The sequence below is a fragment of the Hemitrygon akajei genome, chromosome 13, assembly GCF_048418815.1.
Source record: "Hemitrygon akajei chromosome 13, sHemAka1.3, whole genome shotgun sequence".
In the NCBI taxonomy this organism is placed as follows: domain Eukaryota; kingdom Metazoa; phylum Chordata; class Chondrichthyes; order Myliobatiformes; family Dasyatidae; genus Hemitrygon; species Hemitrygon akajei.
In genome coordinates, this window is record NC_133136.1 from 37157833 (window position 1) to 37179183 (window position 21351).

At 37.6% G+C, this 21351-nt stretch overlaps 1 protein-coding gene across 1 annotated transcript in view; it reads left to right on the plus strand.

Annotated features, from left to right (window-relative positions):
- The window catches only part of LOC140738144 (sodium channel protein 1 brain-like), a 138336-nt gene that overhangs the window by 108451 nt on the left and 8534 nt on the right, over positions 1-21351 (plus strand). Inside the window, exons 14-17 of the mRNA XM_073065287.1 lie at positions 1817-1958; positions 7172-7275; positions 12523-12528; positions 12638-12811. Coding sequence (XP_072921388.1) covers positions 1817-1958; positions 7172-7275; positions 12523-12528; positions 12638-12811 — 426 coding nt within the window. The remainder of the gene's footprint in view (positions 1-1816; positions 1959-7171; positions 7276-12522; positions 12529-12637; positions 12812-21351) is intronic.

Below are 21351 nucleotides of genomic sequence, written 5' to 3' on the forward strand. Positions count from 1 at the left end.
CATAGTTCCTACTTTGATAATGACAGCAGCTTCCAGATTCCAACATTAACTCACACATGTCTGGAAATGCGAAAGATGATGTCAGTTTCAAGACTTAACAATGGGAAACACCACCAGTTCAGCCATCATCACTCCAACAAAAATGGTGGCCATCATATCCTTTCACTCTAAAGATTCTGTAAGGATCTTTAAAAATCCAGACTACCAACCAGACAAACTGAATTGTGAATACCTATGCCAGCAGTGGTAATCTCCACAATATTTTCCCTATTTTAAATTTTTAAACTCCAATTAGAATGTATGCAAAGAATAGAAATCCAGCTTCCAATTCCGTTGGAGCTACTTCCTTCTGACGTTATCAGAATGCATCCACTTTATATAAGATGCACAACAGTGAGAAATCACTGAGCTGCTTATCTTTCAGTAATAAATTATTTTTTAATCCTTAATTTGAGGTATAGATAGTTCTATCTATTTACCAGCTGAAGATTTAATATTGTGGTATTTGTATTAAGGCATAATTTGATGATCGTGTAAGTTGATTAAATAATTAAGGTAATCTAATTAATGCCTACATCTGAAGAAAGTAATTTTTGCTAACAATTCAGAAAATTAAGATCATTTGCCATTTCGGAAGACTTTAATGGTAAAGTAAGATCACCAAAAGAATTGCAGGGGACTGAACTCAAAGGGGAAAAGCAAAACACTCATCATATTTAAAGAGTATTGGATATGCAGCAGAAAAATTGTAACCTGTGGGACTATGGCTCTAGTGCTGGAAGATAGGATTAAGCTGGAGATTTCATTTTTGACTAGCATAAACATATTGGGCTGAATGCTGTGGAATGGAATTTAAACTGTTACAATCCTATTGGAGAATAAAACATAGAACAATACAGTACACATAATCTTATAAACCTCTATCAAATCTCCCCTAAGCCTCCACCGCTCCAGCGAAAACAACCCAGGTTGGTACAATCTCCCGTTATAGCACGTGCCCTCTAATCCAGGTAGCATTCTGATAAACCTCTTCTGCACCTTCCCCAAAGCCTCAACATCATTCCTATCATGGGCACCAGGACTGTACGTGATACTCCAGCATAGCCTAACTAGAGTTTTATAAAGGTGCAATGCAACTTACTGACTTTTGACTCAATACCTAAACTAATGAAAGCAAGCATGCCATATCCCTTCTTAACCATCCTGTCAACCTGTGTAGCCACTTTCAGGGGGCTATGAACATGGACCCCAAAATCCCTCTGGTCATCAACCCTATTAAGGATCTTGCCCTGAACCATGTACTGTCTCTTTATATTTGACCTACCAAAGTGCAACCACTTCACATTCAGCTGAGGTAAACTCTTTCTGCCATTTCTCTGCCCATATCTGTTACTAATCTACAAACGTTTGTATATCCCACTGTATTCATTGCCCATTATCTATGCTATTGATAACACAGTAAATCTTTGTATCAGCTGCAAAATTACTAACTTACCCATTTTCATCCAGGTCATTTATATACTGTACATCACAAACAGCAGAGACCCCAGTACAGATCACTGCATAACATCACTAATCATAGACCTCAAGCTAGAATAAGTCTCTTTAACCAGTACACTCTATCTTCTACAGGCAAGCCAGTTATGAATCCAAAGAGCCAATTCACCATTGATCCCATGCATCTTAATGAGCCTCCCATGAGGGACCTTGTCAAATGCCTCACTAAAATCCATGTAGAAAACATCCACAGCTTTACCTTCCATCAATCAATTGCATCACCTCATCTGAATACTGACTTTTGTAATATCTCCTGCAGATTGACCTTCAACCAGAAATGGGTGCAAATCCGTACAGCCTCTTCTACTTCGTAGCTTTTATTGTCATTGGAACATTTTTTACTCTAAACCTTTTCATTGGTATAATTATTGATAATTTCAACACCATGCACAAAAGGGTGAGTACTATACATTTTTTACTATAGAAATAATTGTAGTTGTTTTGCTTGTACATGAACTGAGAATACCAATTTTGGGTTTTGGAATCCATGGACTCTAGGGTCCACAACTACGTAATGGTTGGAATTGTAGTTGGACATCCTACTCTTTCTTTTCCTCCACTATCCTCTCCATATTTAAAAAAAACTTTGATGGCACTTAAAGAACTGTAATACTTGATTTTTTTTTCCTTAATATGAACTCCAGAAGGCTTTTCACAGACTTTGGGCTTCAATGTTCAATCACTCATGAAGCCAAAGGCATTTTCAAACAGATTGGCCTTCTGCGTCTCAGCAATTCCTCTGCAAACTTCCACCAGAGGGGATGTTGGAGGATGCAAAAGAAATGTTTTGGAACCATATTTTAGTGAGGGTGAATTCCTTGAAAAGCCTGGAGAGCTGATCTTGCTGTTGAGACAATAATGGGAAGGAAGGTCAAAAATGGAGATGATCATTTGCAAGATGTTATTAGTTCTCCACAGGTTAGTCAAGGGTTTGAAGTGGAGATTCTGAGGAGATTGATAGGGAAGTGGTGTGGAGAAAAGAGTATAATTAGGAATAATTTTAATCTGAAAGTGAATATTCATGAAAAAATTGAAGCTTTTGATTCCCTAAACAGTAGCTCAAAAATCATCTTGTGTATTTAGTCACAGAAATGCATCTCATTTATTACAGTGGAGGAAACATGCCTTCTTACCAGCTGTGGCCTTTCTGTACCTGCAGAAATATTAAAGTTTGTTGGCTTTAATATGGCCTAACACGCCATTCAATTCAAAAGGAATTAATGATGAACAATTACTGCTGACCTTGCCAGCAATACAGAAAAAAAATAAATAAACATTTTATTTTAAATCCCCAGCTATTGATGTTTTTACTGGACAAATGAGATCAGAGAATAGCATGACATGGAAAAGGAGAAATAATAAGCACAATGTGAACATTGTAATTAAATGTGGTCGCTACACTAAAGGAAAAATTTGATAGCTCCAAAACAGAAGATATAACCAAAATCAGTAACAATTTTAATACCACTAGCATATGTCATGAAGTATTTTGCTTTTCAGCTGCAGTACATTGCGATATATAGTTTAAAATGATAAATTACAATGATAAACCTATATAATAATTTAATTTGTATTTAGTATTTAAATTAGATTAGTGCAAATAGAGAGCAAAAAAAGAAAAAACTGTGAGGTAGTGTACATGGGTTCACTGTCCATTCAGAAATCTGATGGTGGAGATGAAGAAGCTGTTCCTAAAGCATTGAGTGTGTGTCTTCAGGCTCCTGTACATCCTCCCTGATGGCAGCAATGAGAAGAGGGCATGTGAAGAGGTCGTTGGGGTCCTTAATGATGAATGATGCCTTTTTGAGGCATCACCTTTTGAAAATGTCATTGATGCTGGCACGGCTAATGCCCAAGATGGAGCTTTCAGCAGCTTTAGCTGATCCTGTGCAGGGTCCCTCCATACCAGATGGTGATACAGCCAGTTAGAATGTTCTCCATAGTACATCTGTAGAAATTTGCATGAGTCTTTGGTGAAATACCAAGTCTCCTCAAACTCTTCTTCTTCTTCCTTGAGTTTTTACGGCAGTTTGCATCCACACTGTCATCCTCAGGATTTACTGTCCCTCATTGTCCATTCACTTGACTGCCTAAAGTCGTCTTTCCAGTCCCGTCGCCCTTAAAAAACATAAACAGCCATTTCCTCCCCGATCACTCTCCCCACATTGCAATAAACCTTTAACACTGTTCTCTACCAGTCCTATTTTGCGTAATTGTTGCAACATTTGTTGTCTTTCCTGTGCAAATTTCCTGCATGAAATAAAGATATGCTCTAAAATTCTTCATGAAGTATAATCACTGTTGTGCCTTCTTCAGAATTCCATCAATATGTTGGGCCCAGGATAGATAGATCTTCAGAGACGTTAACATGCAAGAACTTAATTGAAGATTCAGTTAATCCCAGAAGAGTTAACTGATAGAACAGTAACTGAGGAGAAGGAAGTGTTAACAACAGCTAATATTCAGGGTAGTAATTAATGTTGATTGATTAATAAATTGGGGTGAATTTGGAGTGAATTAGATCGAGGCATTTAATAGTGGGCTCAATGAGAAGTTCTGCAAGGGGAGATAGGAGAAACTAGACAAAGATGCAAGGCCAGACATAGGAGAACCTGACTTGCTCATAAGAGAGAGGAGTGGCAGAGACTGCTGAATGGATGGCCTAAATCACAGTGACATGTTGATGAACTCCTCAGACTTGAAGTTTTGCATAAGGATTTTAATCATCAATATAATTAACCAGACAAATTGCAAACTAAATTGAATGCTGATAAATGTGAAATATTGTTCATGAGTTCTGAAAGCATGAATAAGTTAAAACTGAATGGAATTAAACTATCAAGGGAAGATTTAGGGAGCAACATTGGAGTGATGGCAGATTTATCACATTCAATGTCTAGACAAATTGGGAAAGCAATTAGAAATCCAATAGTGTAAAGATAATTGAGTGCAGTCTCCAGTGGCTATACTAAAAGTTTTAAAGTGCATTGGCAGAGCTCTCTTAAAGTTCTGCTTGAATCATGATTTTCATAGCACATATTTATGTTTTGAAACGGATGTAAAATTGAGCAGCCAGGCTCAGAGCAATTTTGTGAGTAGAGCAGAAATAGAACAAATTTGAAAGAAAGTATTTAATTGAGACCTAATTTAAATATATAACATTCTAAGATTGCCCAAATTAATATAATTGACATACCGGTAATTATTTCAGATTTAGTCAAGAATATTTGAAGAAGTAATAAGTAAACTTAAAATAGTCATGGAAAATTACAACTCTTTCATATGGTTTCCAAATTAAACTGCAAAATCATTGGGGATGCTTATACTTTTAGAGGTAATCAAACTGAATCCATTCATTTTATGTTTTTATAATTTTATGCTAAGAATTGATTAATTTAGTCAATGGGTGCTGCAATAGTCAGCACTGCTGCCTTGCAGCTCCAGGAAATCTGGTTCAATCCTGATCCTGATCTCCGGTGCTGTCTGTGTGGAGCACGCATGATCTCCCTGTGACAATGGGTTTCTGCTAGTTGCTCTAATTTCTTCCACATCCCAAAAATGTGCCAATAGGTTAATCAGCTACTATAAAACCCCCACCACCATCAATGGCAGAAGAATCAAAGGGGAGTTCAAGACGTACAAATGTTGATGAGAGAGGGGGAACTACCTGGAGGGTTAAATGGGTAAAGGGGAAGGGGACTATTAGAATTTCTCTGCATCAGGCCAGCATGGAACTAAAGGCTGTATGGCCATTTTATATTCTATAATATCTAAGTGTGTAAGCTATTTTCCTTTCAACCAAACCAAATGTGATGCTTGAACACAAATATTACAATATAGTTACTGAGATTAAAAAAAAGCTCCAACCTAACAAAACAAACGCTTGGCACAATTTTAAGTAGCACTGGCTGCTCTTTATATTACAACTCTGAAATTTTGTTCCATTAACTTCAGGTACATTCAAGTAACACTGACCATAACCTGCCCAGTTTGAATTCCAGCAGTTGACATACAGCTTCAGATCTCTTTTCATTGTTGGACAAAACATGGGCAAAAGAGTTCAGTTAGACAGGGGGAGAATAACTGCCACACTCACACTATGTGTGGGACCTAGTAAAATCATAAAATCAAATGTATTGGCAGTCATGGATAAACTCTTTACTGATTGACTGGTTCCATTGGTTACATAAACATGGGTGACTGCTGTTGCAAATCAGTAACTTCAGATCCAGACCATTTATTACAGGAGTTTAATAATGTAGTATTCCATGCTCAAACATCTTTAACTTGTTCAACAATGACCTGCCCTCCACTATAAGGTCAGAAGTGGGTCAACTGCCCAAGATTCCACAGATTTCCATTCCAATTGCAACTCCTCAGTTAGTGAAGCAATAAGAAATTTGCAACATTCAGTATGGCAGTGATAAGTGTCAAATGACTTTCATTTTACATTAGTAGATCTCTAACAGGAAAAAAACGGAACAAAAATGCATTTCATTTAAATAGCTCCTTCGTCCTTGCAAGATATCAAAAAGTGTTTCATGTCAATCAGTATTCCCAAGAGGAAAAACTGTTTGAAATGAAAACAGAAAATGCTGGATATACTCAGAGGAATTCGACTGCATCTGCAGAGAGAGAACCAGAGTTAACACTTCAGGTTGATGACCTCATTCTGTAAATGTATTTGGCTGCTGCTGATTATAGGGGACCCTGAGTATTCCTCAAGCAATCCAACAGCTTTGCATTGACTCTACATTCCTCATGTCTTCCAAGCAAGTAAATTTGATGATTTTTTTTAGAGAAATCGCTGATTAAGATTTAAAAGAAATGGATTTGCTCCAACGTCCAGGCAGGTACCAGTTGGAAATTTTAAAAAGCAAGATTTGATACACTTAACCCATTAAATATTTCACTACCTGCAAGTCTTGCCAAGGCCTTTAACTTTGCCGGGTTTTACTACCAAACTTGAAACTTGGCATCCAACACACCCACGGGCATGAAGATGGCATACACTGTCCAACAATCCTTGCTGAAATACTTCTATGAAAACCAAATAGGGAATTAAGTGAGTGGGAATCTGGCAGAACTGACTGTCTACTGTCCCACTAGCATCCCAACTGAGATGAAAATGGCCTCTATTATTCCTCCCCAATCCTACTGTGAGCCAGTGTGATGCATGCTAATTCCATTATTAGCACAATAAGCCAAAAACAAAGTTTTATTAGAATTGAATTATATAGTCACGCCTACTTGTTTATTTTTCATTGAATGTGAACTTTAGCTACAGTAATTAAAATTAACATTATTTAGTCGAGGCTCATAGACAGCATTGTTTGTTTATTTCTGTTGAAGTTGGGAATTTGGTTGAACTATGGGTTGACATATATGATTCAGTAATTGAAAACAGGCATATACCTCTTTGTTACTGATATTCTCAGAGGGAGTACTGCTAAGTCAAAGAAAACACAACAGAAATTGTATGTCTCACTAAAACAGACAACACTTTGTTAAAATGCTGTAATCACAGCTGAAATCTATGCTGCAATAAGTAAAGATTTTGTCTAAGTTTATGCATTTCTGAATTTCCCATTGATTTTGTTGCAGTCACGAAAAGAAGGGGCTTTGGTTACAGTTCTCACAGAAGATCAAAGAAGATTTTATGGCACACTTAAACGTCTAAGTAAGACAAAACCAGTTAAGAAAATCCCAACTCCAAAGGTACACTTTTATAATAAGAAACTGCATTATTAAAAAAGTGTTCAAAAACTTTTACATGATTAATATATTTAACAGCTAACAATAAATTATCATTGTTATGGAAGAACTGTATATATAGAATAAAACAGCATTACAAGTTATATGTTTGATGCCCATGATAGCTTTAGGACCTCCATCTGTGTACATCTTTACTCGAGTGAATTTTGATTTCCAGCAGGAGACTTCCTAGGACAAGAGCCAATCTAAGGGAGGATTAAAGCAGAGTGACAGTGGCTCAAGCTGGTTTTGTACAGAACAGAAAGGCACTCCAGCTCCCTACCAACTCCTCAACCCTAACACAAGCTGACTTGCTGCTGTCTCTTCCCCATCTGAGCTACTGGTGATATGGAGACAGCAGCCAGTCTATAAGCATATTGCAGGTCAATGATTTGAATTTTAGTGGGTCATCTGGCTCTGGTGGGTATTCAGAGTTTTCAAACATCATGGTGTGTTTAGCACATGAGGATTGTATCACTAAATCCTTATTATTTTCCATGCTCATCTCCCCACGTTCCTCCAAGTCTAAAACATGAACAATTTCCTCCACTTATTTTTTGAGGAAAACTTCCACCATTACACAGAATCAACGGAATGCTCAAAACAATTGCCCTACCTGAAGTCCTTCCAATTCCACCTATGATGCTTTTATGACACTTGGGAACTACTCATTGGGAAAAAATGCTGAACTGTTGAGTTACACTGGCATAAGATCTGATGAAATAGTTGTATTCTTCCAAAACCAATTTATAAATATTTTCATTGTAAGGTACAAATTAAAAATGTGAACTATTATGTTATATTTACAGGAAAATGATTCCTTTTCCACATGCTTAACAACACCTCTAGTAGTGAAAACATAAGCATTAACAGCTGTTAGGTGATAATGGAAGAGGCTGTGTGTAAAGCAAGTGTGTACTTCATTACTGAGTACTTGGAAGAATCTTTGTATAGTAAAGTATAGAACATTTCTTTGTTACTTTTTATTTCTTTGGAAGGTTATGTAACTAATCATGTGTGCACTCCATTAAAGAAGGAAGAAACTGGCACTTGTCCATCCTTTAACCACATTGATTTAATGGCTTTGTACAAATAACACCTACCAAACCTTTATTGAAAATCTGACCCAAACCCACAAACTGACAATGCAATACAAATTTTGATTTATGTCATAATTTATAACTTTACCCCCACCAAAAGTCAAGGGTAATAGAGAGTTCTTTAATTTTTTTGCCCCTCATCTGTCCCAGGAAAATGCAAACTGTGTTAGAATGAGCCATCTCCATAGGAAAAAATGGCAAGTTTTGCTGCCCCATCACTCTCTTTGTAAAGTCTGCAGATCTGATTCTTTCAGGATCACCACTCAGGTAGTTTACTTTCCATCAGCACCTTTGTTGCATATTTCTCCAGGTTTCTCCAGGAGACCATTTAATGTGCATACTTTTGAAAAGTCCATCTAATTGTATTTGCCTGTAGCCAAAACATGTTGTAAACATGCTAATATATTTTAGCTTTCATAACAGTTAACATTTTTTAATGATCTGTTTGGGATAATGAGATGCTTGTGGCTCTATATTTTCTGTATTTTCTCATTTCCGCTCTGTAAGTTGACCACAGCCATTATGCTCCTGCCTTCTTTTTCATATAATTGATGTTTTGAATTTGTATCTGTCTCATTCTGAATTTAGTCAGAGGGGATAAATGTCACTACCTTTGATGGGTGAGTGCTTAATTGTACACTTGCCTCTGCTGTCAAGCCCATGTATTATAAGTCTCTGAATGTGTTCACATTCTTTTATAAACTTATTCTTAATGACTGCTCTATTCTTTAGGTTTGTCTTCTTGTTCACATCTGCAAATGTTCATGGATTGCCTGCATTTTTGGTCTATAATTATAATCATGTACTTTGATATTTTTTGTATTTCACAGGCCACAATTCATTTTCCATTGGCTTGATATTGTCACTAAAATATTTAACAAAATTGCAAATAATTTGTGGACTGCACCTGGCTTCTTATGACAGTGGCATAATATAAAAACAGAGAAAATAGCAGTCCAAAACCACACTTTAGCCCATTCTACTATTTAATATCATGAATGATCCTCAGCCATGAACCACTATCCTGCCCTGTCCTATGTTTCAGTCCACTACTCTCCTGCCCCAATCCCAATATCTTCTAGCCATTTAGTGTAAAAAGCCTTCCAAACTCAGAACTGTGTATAATGTCTATATTCCAAAGATTTAGGACATTCTATAGGAAGAGAAATATCTCTTCATCTTCTTCTCACCTCAGTTTTAAATGACCAAACTCTGAACATAAAACTTAGCCTTATTCTGGAATTCACAGCTGAAAGAAGCTAACTTTCTATAACTCTTCTGTCAGTCTTCAGTATCTTATATGTCACCATCCTATCACCATCTATTCTTCTAAAATCCAGTGAATACAAATTAATCTTATTCAGTCTCTCTTCGTTAGACGACTACCTTGTGAAAATAAGCTGCTCTGAACCCAAAGTAAGAATTTCCTGCTGTATATATGGATACCAAAAAAGTGAGATTTCACCAACATTCTGTACAAATTTAGTAACACCTCTCTGCTTTTGTAGTCTAAACCTAACTCAAGAAAGACTAACATGACATTTGCTTTCCTAACCATTTACTCTACTCACCTGCTTATATTTTATATCTCACAAAACAACACAATAAGCACTAACATTGACTAAGTTTTCAATTCTTTTAATTTTATTTACCAAAGAACACAATCTTACATGTTCCAAAATTATACTTCATCTGCCTGTCGATGTCACTCTTTATTCACTTTGCATCCTCCCACAGGTTAATTTGAAATCTAGCTTGTATCTTCAGTAAAGTTAGATTTTTTTTTACAATTTTAACTTTCATCTAACCTATTAACATGAACCGTGAGCAGCTGAAGGCTCAGTACTATTTCCTGTGTATCCCTGTTGGTAGCAATTTCCGAACCTGCAAATGTTGGAGACCACCAACAGCAGGGAAAGACAAACTTATTCCTACCCTGCTTTCTGTCTTTTCTACTGATACTCAATCCATACATGTTTGTTATAAAGCCAAATCAATAAAATGATTGAATTTGAAATAAACTTTTTTATTGTTCAAGTGATTAACTAGCCATATAATATCACCACCTGCCAGACATCATCATTCATATTATTTTCACTCTTATCTGTTTTTCCAAGCTCTTTTTTATTCCTTGCTATCCGATATGGATGGCATTCTGTAGCAAATAGTATTTTTTCCATTACATACACACACACATTCAGCTGGAGGCTAGACATTGGCCATTTTATCCAATTTCCCTCAATCTCTACAGTTCACAATCTGTTTGACCAGCTGGATTGGATTATTTCTCTGTATGAAGTGACATCTCTGTTGCACTCATAACATATAATGATGCTGGTATTGCTTAAGAACTCTCACTATCTTTTCCTGGCTTCTGCTATACTGCAAATATCACAAGCCTTTTAGAGATCTGAACTCTTTTTTTTTCCTCTCTCAGTAATCTGGCTTTAATTTCATTAACTTTTATCCCAGCTATGACCATCTATCTAATGTGCTCTCAACATGATTTGGCAACAAGTCTATTGTATATTGGTCAATTCTCTCTCTCTCTCTGTGTCTCTATCTCTCTCACACACTATCTCACACTCTCTCACACTTACACTCTCACACTCTCTCACTCTCTCCCTCTCCCCCTCTCCCCGTCCCTCAGATAGAAACATAGTATTAAGCAAATATTTTTCATATATAATATGAAATGTTTCTCAGATGTGCTTATTATTGCCTTCAGGTTCCATATCTTTGGTTATTCCTTGAACAGAAATAAAATGCACAGCTTCATTTCTTCCTCATCAGATGAAGTGCTTTCTTTGGTGTCCAAGATCTATAGATTGCCATAAACAAATCAATTTATTTTCTTTTTAAATCTTCTCCACACCATTGCAACACTTCCCTGAAATTCAAGTGATCTTGGAGGTTTAAACCTTCACATTCTAACAGTGTGCTAAGCATTGTGCCTTATTGCACAGAACTGTCAGAAATTGCTTTATGTCTCTGTTTCCAAATGTAAGCCTTCTTCTCTGAGCACATTTGTCAGGAATTTCCACAGGGGTTCTCTAGATTTCCTGACATAACTTTGGCAGAAAGTAAGTAAAATCGACAAACAGCATAACTAGCTAGAAATTCCCATTCCTGTCATTACTGCACCATCTCCAATAAAGCTATAGAGGTAGTTCTTGAGAAGTCCCTACCATGAAATTATTTCATTTAAGTGTATGTTCATTAAGTCCAAAAGTTCAAGAAGTTCAAAGTAAATTTATTATCAATTTACATATAGATTACGAAATACTACCTTGAGATTCATTTTCTTAGAGGTATTTACAAGAAATAGGAAATTCAATAGAGTATCACAAAATACTATACATAGACAATGGTTTAGTGGGAAAATAAGTCATTGGTGACTGAATAGCTGAGTAAACTAGATGGGTTGAATGACCTAATTCTGCTCTGATATCTTATGTTCTTATGATCTTAAAGATGAACAAATGTGCAAAAGAAGGCAAACTGCAATGAAAACAATACTGAGAACATGAGTGGTAAAGAGTCCATGAAAGTGAGCCTGAGGTTGTAGTATCTGTTCAAATTAGTTGTAAACGAAGTTATTCATGTCAGCTCAGGAACCCGATGGTTGTAGGGAAGTATCTTCTCCTGAACCTGATGGTGAAGAAATTAAGTCTTCTGTACTAGTTGTAGCAAGGAGAGGGTGTGACCAGGATGGTGATGGTCTTTGATGATGAGCGCTTCCTTCATAGGGCAGTGTTCAATGTAAATATGTTCAATGGTGGGGAGGGTTTTGCCTCCACTGGGCTGTATCCATGACTTTCATTTGGACCACTTCCATTAGGATGATCTTCACCAAAATCAGCTAAAAAGGAAATTAACGCTGAAGTCCATTTAAAATTAATTGATAGGGTGTAGATAACTATCTGATGCAATCATAGTTTCTCAGTGGACAATAATTAACTCCTTTATTCCAATTAAATGTAAGGGAATATGAGGAGGTGAGTCAGAGGTCACTTTGCAGAACAATAACAGTGTCATCTTTGTCAATAGGTTTGATGACAATTCTGGGGGTTGATTAATGAACTTTAATAAATTAATGTTTCCTCTATAGATGGAGGTAGGTTAGAGTAGGTAATACCTGCGGAAAAATATTGATTTGGCCAATCACCCTGTAACGTAAAAGGCTATGAGTCTGTAATATTGATTTAATTTTACTCTTTCCTCAGATTGTCTGCCAAAAAGAAACAAAAACAGATGCTGTCAAAGCAGCTGGAGATTTCCAGAATCTCTTTAATTTCAGACTTCGAGCAACAACAATGTACAAGATTTCACAGTTTCAGCACTTTCTTCTTTGTCTCCTCTATCCTCATTCATCTTCTTCCCAAACAGATCATCTACAAGTAACAAGTGCTCACCATCCTTTCTTAGCCAGCCACACCAACATTTGCATCACAGTTTCTCTTGTTCTCCAATATATCATAAATGTTACTCTTTGTTTTTTTCAACCCACCCACTTCTATGCAACTTAAAACATGTTTGATTTCTAGTTATCACCTGTTCTTATGAAAGGTCCTCAATCTGAACTGTTAGTTCTGTTTCCAATACGGCTAGATCTATGGACTATTTCCAGCAATTTCTGCTTTTATTTCAGATTTCAAGGATCTGCAGTTTTAGGTTCTGACCTTCTGTACTGTTCATCATCAGAACTGGGGCACATTGTTGATTAAAAGGATTGAACGTTCTGTGCTTATCATCTGGAAATAATCAGCTGTTGGATACTTCCAGCTTATATCAGCTGTGCAAAGTTCCACAACTTGAATATAAAGTGTGTGAAACCACATGAAGTAAACTAACTAAACCTAGAAAAGTTAACTTCAAAATGTCCATCATCTTAGAACAGAAACAGCACACCCTTGTCCTCAAATTCAAACACCTTAGAGCCAAAATTTATCCCAACTTTTTCAAACTGCTTACATTTTTATCATATGTTGCCATGTCCAATGCATCACATATAACTTTCACTTCCAGTAAATCATCCAAGCCCATAACTATACAGTATATGTCATTTTGCTGCTGAAATTATCAGCCCTGCTTTTTGCAATCTTTAGAGTTGACTCTGTCAAAATTGTGCTGATTAGACCTCCATCTTCCGAACAGGTAATATTAATTCAGCTAGATTTGCATTTTTCACATCCTAACCTATACCCTGCTTGCCTGATACACCTGTTGAGACTGTTCCTTATTGGCTTCAGATCTTCCATTAGATTCAAAACAAAATGGTCATGTATTTGTTCAATGTTTCTATCTTTATATTCAATTCCAGCTGATAAACCACACAGAATTTGATTTCTCCAACTCCAGCAACTTGCGCTTTCAATCCTTACTTCTCCTTGAAATGATACAGCACAGTGGAAGGACATTGTATCCAGGTTGCCTCTTTGATAGTCAATTAGTAGCCTTTACAATTCAATTAATCACACTCTTATGCATTTCTTATTGTCCTGCAATATTTTTCATCTGAAATGTCCATCTAGTTCCACTTTAACAATTGTTGCTTCATCTGCCTTACAATCTCTTCATGTGGTACCTTCCAGGCCACAAATGACTGTACAAAGTTAAGTACAGTAATCCAAATGGGGCCAAAAATGTAACATAATCTCCTCATCTTTGTAATCAGTGCCTTTTTAATACAGCCAGGATTCCATCTTCACTGCCAGACTTTTCAATATGTCCTGCTATTTTCAAAGATACCCCAGATTATCTCTGTCTTTACATGCTGCTAAGACTTATACCATTTGCTATAATAATTATTGATAAAAGGGAATAAAATCAAAGGTTAGCAGAATTGCAGAATATAGTGATGCCCTGAGAAGAACAGCTTTTCTCACCAAAAGCCAGGCAACATATCTTGATGTTTATTCACAAAGAAGCCAGTTATTTGAATTTAATCTGAGACTGGAAAGAACCTTTGAAAAAAAAATTCAAGTGTGATCTTAAGAGCCAGATGATGAGTTCTGAAAATAATTCCCTAAACCCCTCAGCTTCTCTGTCTGCCTCACCTCATTTAGTATCTTCCCTGTATTTTTGGTCAAGTTGATGGTAGCAATATTGTTCACATGGCAGTCTTTCTTTGTCGCTGGGTTATTACAGTGCATTCCATACAAAGCATCATATAGCAATCACAATTTTCTGTGAGTAGAAATCATGACTCATGATGTCAACAGACTACTTTGATCTAGGACAACCCATCTGCTGGAGGCACATGGCAGATTGAGCAGCATCTATGGGAGGAAAAGAACTGTCGACATTTTAAGGGTCAAAACTCTTGAACAGGATGCAGATTAGGTCAGGCCCTGGTACACTGTTTCAATGCAGAATGTGAACAGTTACTTTCCTCCAGCAGATTGCTTGTTGCTCCAGATTCCAGTTTCTGCAATCGGCTTTGACGTAAATGCTGACAGGGTTCCTGAATATTGCTCCAGGTGTATGATAAATGTTTCACGACACTCTTAATTCGTTTGATGATTCATATGCCACAAATTACCCAGTCTCAAAATACACTTATTATCAAAGTATGTATACCATATACAGCTTGGAGATTCATCTTATTACAGACAGCCACAAAGCAAAGAAACACAATGGAGCCCACTAAAAAAAGCCAACACAATAAAAACCATCAAATACTCAATGTGAGAAAAAGTAAACACATCATGCAAAATTATAAAATAAAGTAAACCAATACCACAAAGAACATGAACCGCAGAGTCTCTGAAAGTGAGTCCAGAGCCATGGAACCAGTTCAGTGCTGCAGACTCTGACATGCCCTCATTAAAACCAAACTATTGCACATGGTGACCAGTAGATGCTGGGGCTTAGAACTGAGGACATTATTGAAGGTCACAGCGAGGCACTTGGTCCTTTATTTGATGGAAGTATTCATTGCCTCCCACTTGGTGACTAAATCCTACTGTAGGCTATTATCAGCTGCTTCCCTAATAGAGAAAGTTGTGAAAGAAGCTAAGCATTGTGGGGGTTTATTTCTTTCCCAGCAAATTATTTTGTTGTGCTAGGCATGCAGAATGGCATGCATACCTCAGCTTTTAATATCTTACTAGGGGGAAACCAGTACTCATTCACGCCGGATAGCCTAGCAAACTGAAGGACATTTGGAACTGTGCACTAATATTGCATGTGATTTTCCAAAAAAATCAAATGAATATGCTAGTGATAACATTATATTGATGGTCCTAGCTCTAATATGCATTCCCTTATTCCAGGTTATCAATAAAAAAAATCTGACATGCAGCCTAGAGGAAAGAGGCTATGGAATTGTAAATAGTGCTAGAAATTACTCAACAGATGGCAAAATCTTTCTTGCAATCTTCACGTGCAGAAAGACTTTGCACTTGGAATTCCTCAGTCTTTGGTCCAGCCATCATCTGATGACTCATTGCTTCGAACATATGCAGTTGATCTGGGCCCAATTTTACAAAAGCAGCATGAACCAAAATGTTAAACACGGATGGAAACTATCTGGACTTCACTGGTATAATTAAGCAAAATTTGGTTTCATATCTACATACAAACAATTTGATAGGAATTGCCAGTTTTACATCCTTAACTTCATTATTACTGTTTGGGAAAGTTTCCAGAGGAGTGGGTCAGAGAAGGCTATAGAGAGTGTGGACAGAATAAGGGATAAGGTTCAATCCTGATCTCTATAGAATTGATAGAACATTTTTTCATGCTTCACTTGAAGATATTTCTTAAAATAAAGTTTATAGCTTACTCTTGATTATCACAGATAATGAGAGTATAATCACAGTTGAAAAAGAGAGAAAGACCCAATTAATGCAGCTTAAATCATTTGGTTCAAATAATATGACACTTTAGACTATTCTCAATATGGTGGGATTGAATTACCAACAATGCTCTAGCAATCATACATTTCTTAAGGACATGCAGAAATCCTGAACTCTCCTCATATGCCTATCACTTCCCCTAATGCCCCTCATCCTTCCCTTTCTCCCATGATCTACTCTCCTTTCTTGTCAGATTCCTTCTTTGCCAGCCTTTATCTTTGACACCTATCACCTCCCAGCTTCTTACTATGTCTCTCCTCTCCCATGCACCTGGCTTCACTTATCACATTCTAGATTGTCCTCCTTCCCGTCCCCCCATCTTCGTATTCAGACATCTTTCCCCTGATTTGACATATCTCACTCCTGTACGCCCTCTTGTCAACTCTGAGATTCTACCAACAATGGTTGTATCATCAGCAAATTTACAGATGGTACTTGAGCTATGCCTAGCCACTCGGTCATGGGTATAGAGAGAATAGAGAAGTGGGCTAAGCACACACCCTCGAGGTGCATCAGTGTTGATTGTCAGCGAGGAGGTAACGTTATCACCAATTTGCACAGATTGTGATCTTTCGTTGAGGATCCAATTGCAGAGGGAGATACAGAGGCCCAGATTCTGTAGCTTCTCAATTAGGATTGTGGGAATGATAGTACTAAATGCTGAGCTATAGTCAATGTACAGCATCCTGACGTAGGTGTTTGTATTGTCCAGGTGGTCTAAAGCCATGTGAAGAGCCATTGAAATTGCATCTGCCGTTGACCTGTTGTGGTGATAGGCAAATTGCAATGGGTCCAGGCTCTTGCTGAGGCAGGAGTTCAGTCTAGTCATGACCAACCTCTCAAAGCATTTCATCGTTGTAGATGTGTGCTGCCGGGCAATAATCATTAAGGCAGCTTACATTATTCTTCTTAGGCACTGGTATAATTGTTGCCTTTTTGAAGCAAGTGGCAACTTCTGCCCGTAGCAGTGAGAGGCTGAAAATATCCTTGTATACTCCCGCTAGATGGTTGGCAGAAGTTTTCAGAGCCTTATCAGGTACTCCATTGGGCTTTCCACCTTTCTCTTTAAAGACAGCCTAACATTGGCCTCTGAGACAGAAATCACTGGGTTATCAGGTGCCGCAGGGATCTTCACAGCTGTAGTTATGTTCTCCCTTTCAAAGTGGGCATAGAAAGTGTTGAGTTCATCTGGTTGTGAAGCATCACTGCCATTCATGCTATTGGGTTTCGCTTTGTAGGAAGTAATGTCTTGCAAACCCTGCCAGAGTTGTTGTACATCCAATGTTGCCTCCAACCTCATTCAAAATTGTCTCTTCGCCCTTGAAATAGCCCTCTGCAAATTTTACCTGGTTTTCTGGTACAGGCCTGGGTCGCCAGACTTGTATGCCACAGATCTTGCCTTCAGCAGACAATATACCTCCTGGTTCATCCACGGCTTTTTGTTTGGGAATGTACAGTAAGTCGTTGTAGGCACACACTTATCCACACGGGTTTTAATGAAGTCAGTAACAACTGCAGCATACTCATCCAGATTGAAGATGAATCCCTGAATACAGTCCAGCCGCCCGATTCTCTGTGCAAGTTCAACAGTTCTGTGGTAAAACTCCGGATGGGTAGTTTCTCCACATCATCACTTATGGGCTCACCTAGGACTTCTAATACAGCAAGAAAGGACAAAAAATTTCAAGGGAAATTCTATTGTTAAATGCTGATCAAAACAGATTAAAATGTTTTACACAAAACAATCACATAACTTAGGATCATGATTTCTGGGTCTCCCAAGTATGTTCCAGCCCAAGGCACATTTGCAGTATATTTAAAGAAATCTTTTGCAGAACATAAGCCCAACTGTCCCCTGCCTAACACTGTACCTTATGATTATTTAAATAAATGCATTCATTTATTTATTTTTCTAATGCATAATTTTTTTCAAAATTTACGAGCATTACTTTGTATTTTTGACAGCATCCCATTCAGGAAGCATTAAGCTCATATGCACCCATACATATGAACACTAAAATTGCTTCACTCTGGTGAAACCACTCAGTTCTTTTAGTCTAAGATTAATTTCCTAAACTGGTTACATAAAAATGTTTTTTTTTACATTTATTTGTTCATTGTGTTATGTTTTGGGGGTTTAAGCTGGACATAAACATTGATAGCGACCCTTTTTCCCTTGCATTAGACTGTATGCTAATACTTGTTCAGTATCTAGTGAACAATAGTAGCTGTCAGCCAACTCTAAAGAGAATCTTTACTGCAGTGTAATGGCTATTGAAATGTCTTATATGCCATGCCATGACTCACTTCATCATTAACAGATAAAATGAAAAAAAAAAGCATGCTACACCAAGGCTTAACTCACTATTCTGTACAGAATAAAGAAGGAACAGTATTCTGCATAAATAAAAATATACCACTACTGTACATTCTTGTTTCCTATGAGGACATTAACAATGCTTCTGCCATAATTACTTTCTAAATTTAATAGTTTTTGATCATTTTTTGCCTTAATTCCATCACTGAGTTTCTAATCAATCAGTTGTTTGGAATCTATTTGACCCGTGCATTAAGGGCATAACACACTCCTTTATTGCATTGAGCCACCAGGGAAAACATGCCTTACTGGTACATGCACACAGACTCATTCTAAAACATTATGTAAGATTTAACCACCCATTAAAAAAACTTCAGCTTAGGCTGAAGATGCATCAGTCTTTGAAGATAAAGCATAAGAAAAGTTGTGCATAGACTTAAGTCCTTGGCCTGACTATCGATTGCAGAGTTTTGGAATCAAAAATTATTAACAAGCAATTTGAAAAATAATGAAACAAAATTCCATAGTATTCATAGGGAAATAACTTAGATATGCATGCATATTCCGGTAGTCTATCAAGGTTCAAATATTGGCCAGAGCTTTGGTTCTGTCTCTTACTACCGAATATCGAAAGGCCTGAAATGAGTGGATGTGGAGAAAATGTTTCCAATAGTGGAAGAGTCTAAGAGCATGGGTGACATTCTCAGTATAAAAGGATGTCCCTTTAGAACAAAGATGAGGATAAATTTCTTTAGCCAGAGGATGATGAATTTGTGGAATTCATTGCCACAGGCAGCTGTGGAGACCAAGTCATTGGGCATATTTAAAGCCACGGTTGATAGGTTCTTGTTTAGTAAGGGTGTTAAAGGTTACAGGGAGAAGGCAGGCAGGGGAATGGGATTGAGAGGGATTAATAAATCAACCATGATAAAATGGTGGTGAAGACTTAATGGGTCGAATGGCCTAATTCTGCTCCTATATCTTTCGTTTGAAAGAGAGCATCTGAGTGCAGCACTGTAAAGTTAAATGAGTATGTGCATTCATTAACTTAATTGGGGATAAAATCAATAACATTCAGTGTCTGAACCAAGGATTGTGATATATTGTCAAACGTTTAAATTAGACAAGTGTAGATTCTGTAGTAAATAAAAATGATCAAATACGTAGTTCATAAGGGGAAAATGTAATTGTATTAGAACATATGTCCATGGCTTGCAACCTACATATGACTGGCACCTGTTTGAGCCTACAAAGGTCATACAAAAGACTCGTGTATGATGTTTTGCATACTTGGAGAGGTGTGGTAGCATAGTTGTTAAGTTAGTGGGCTGATAGTCAGAGACTTGGCAATGAATCAAAGGACTCAACAGCAAGAGGAGAATTTAAATTCAAGTCATTAAATACCTCTGCAAATTCAATAATAGTGACCATAAGACTAGCAGATTGTCACACCTTTGAGTCTATTAATGTTCTTTAGATAAGGATATCCGTCATTAATATACATGACAACAAAACCACCAACGAGATTGATTCCTCTACGCAAACAATGGCCTCACAAACTAAAGGGCAGTCAGAATTACATTTAAATAACCCTAATAATGTCAGTTATTTTCCAAAAAACTCAAACGAGCTAGTGATAATATTACTATTGCTGTTCTTAGAACTACACTCCTTAGTCATAGATATCAGCAAAAATCTAAAATTCCCCTTGGAGGAATGGGTCTCTTTGGACATTACTCAACAGATGACAAGTCTTTCAAAGTGATGATTGTCAATAGAAGAAAGTGATTCCCCATTTCTGAGCTGCCAGTGCTTGTAGATGAAATGTGCTCTCTCCTCTCCCAGGGAAGGAAGTTCTCTGGGCATGCTATTGTCTAAGAGAAAGCTGCAGAGCAACTGACCAGCAGGAGTCCAACCCTAAGTGCTTGGATCCAGTGTAGGGAGAAGTTAAGTGGGGTCACATGCAAGATGTCAGTGAAAGCAACTTAATCTCCCTGCCCTTATATAAAATGGGTCTCAGAAATGTCCTGGCACAGACTGCCATGGTAACAGAACTCTAATACTGATACCATAGCTTCCACAGGCTGATTAGTTTTCAGCAAAGGAAGACACACCAACCAAATCATGTAGACTAATTTCCTATCTTGTCTCTTACAAGTAAAAGTGGCACATGACTGCAGGTAATAAAGGCAGACTGGTAGGAATAAGCAACAGCAAGGGTGCTGATCAAGCTGCAGGCTGGGAGGATGCATTCCGTTATGCTGAAAGGGTCTAGCAGCTCCAAGGTTCCCAAACCACTCGCACTCCCCTGATGTGCTACATCACTGATTTTAGAAACCTGTCAGAGAACTTCATGTCTTGCGCTAATCCCAATCCAGTAGTCGTACCTGATTCCATGATGGCAGTCATGTGAGCTTCCAACAGTGGCATGCAGGCTTTAAATGATTATGCTTTAGTGTAAGGAAAGACATCAGCTTTCAGACCTACAAGGTGATTGGGTCCACCAATAAAGACATAGGTCTGGCCAGAATTTCTGTGCTGGAAAGGTGGTCTCCAGCTCTGAGCAAAGCCTGTGTGAGGTTGGACCTGGACATTCCAACAGCTTTCCCCTGTAGAGAGGAAAACCCTCTTCACAGTGTTTCAGCTGGCTTTCCTGAGGCCCATATATGCTTGGTAATAATCCTTCAGAACCTAGCATCAAATGCACAGCTCATTTATGTCTCATTTTGCTTCTCCAAACATGAGACCAAATGGCAGAGTC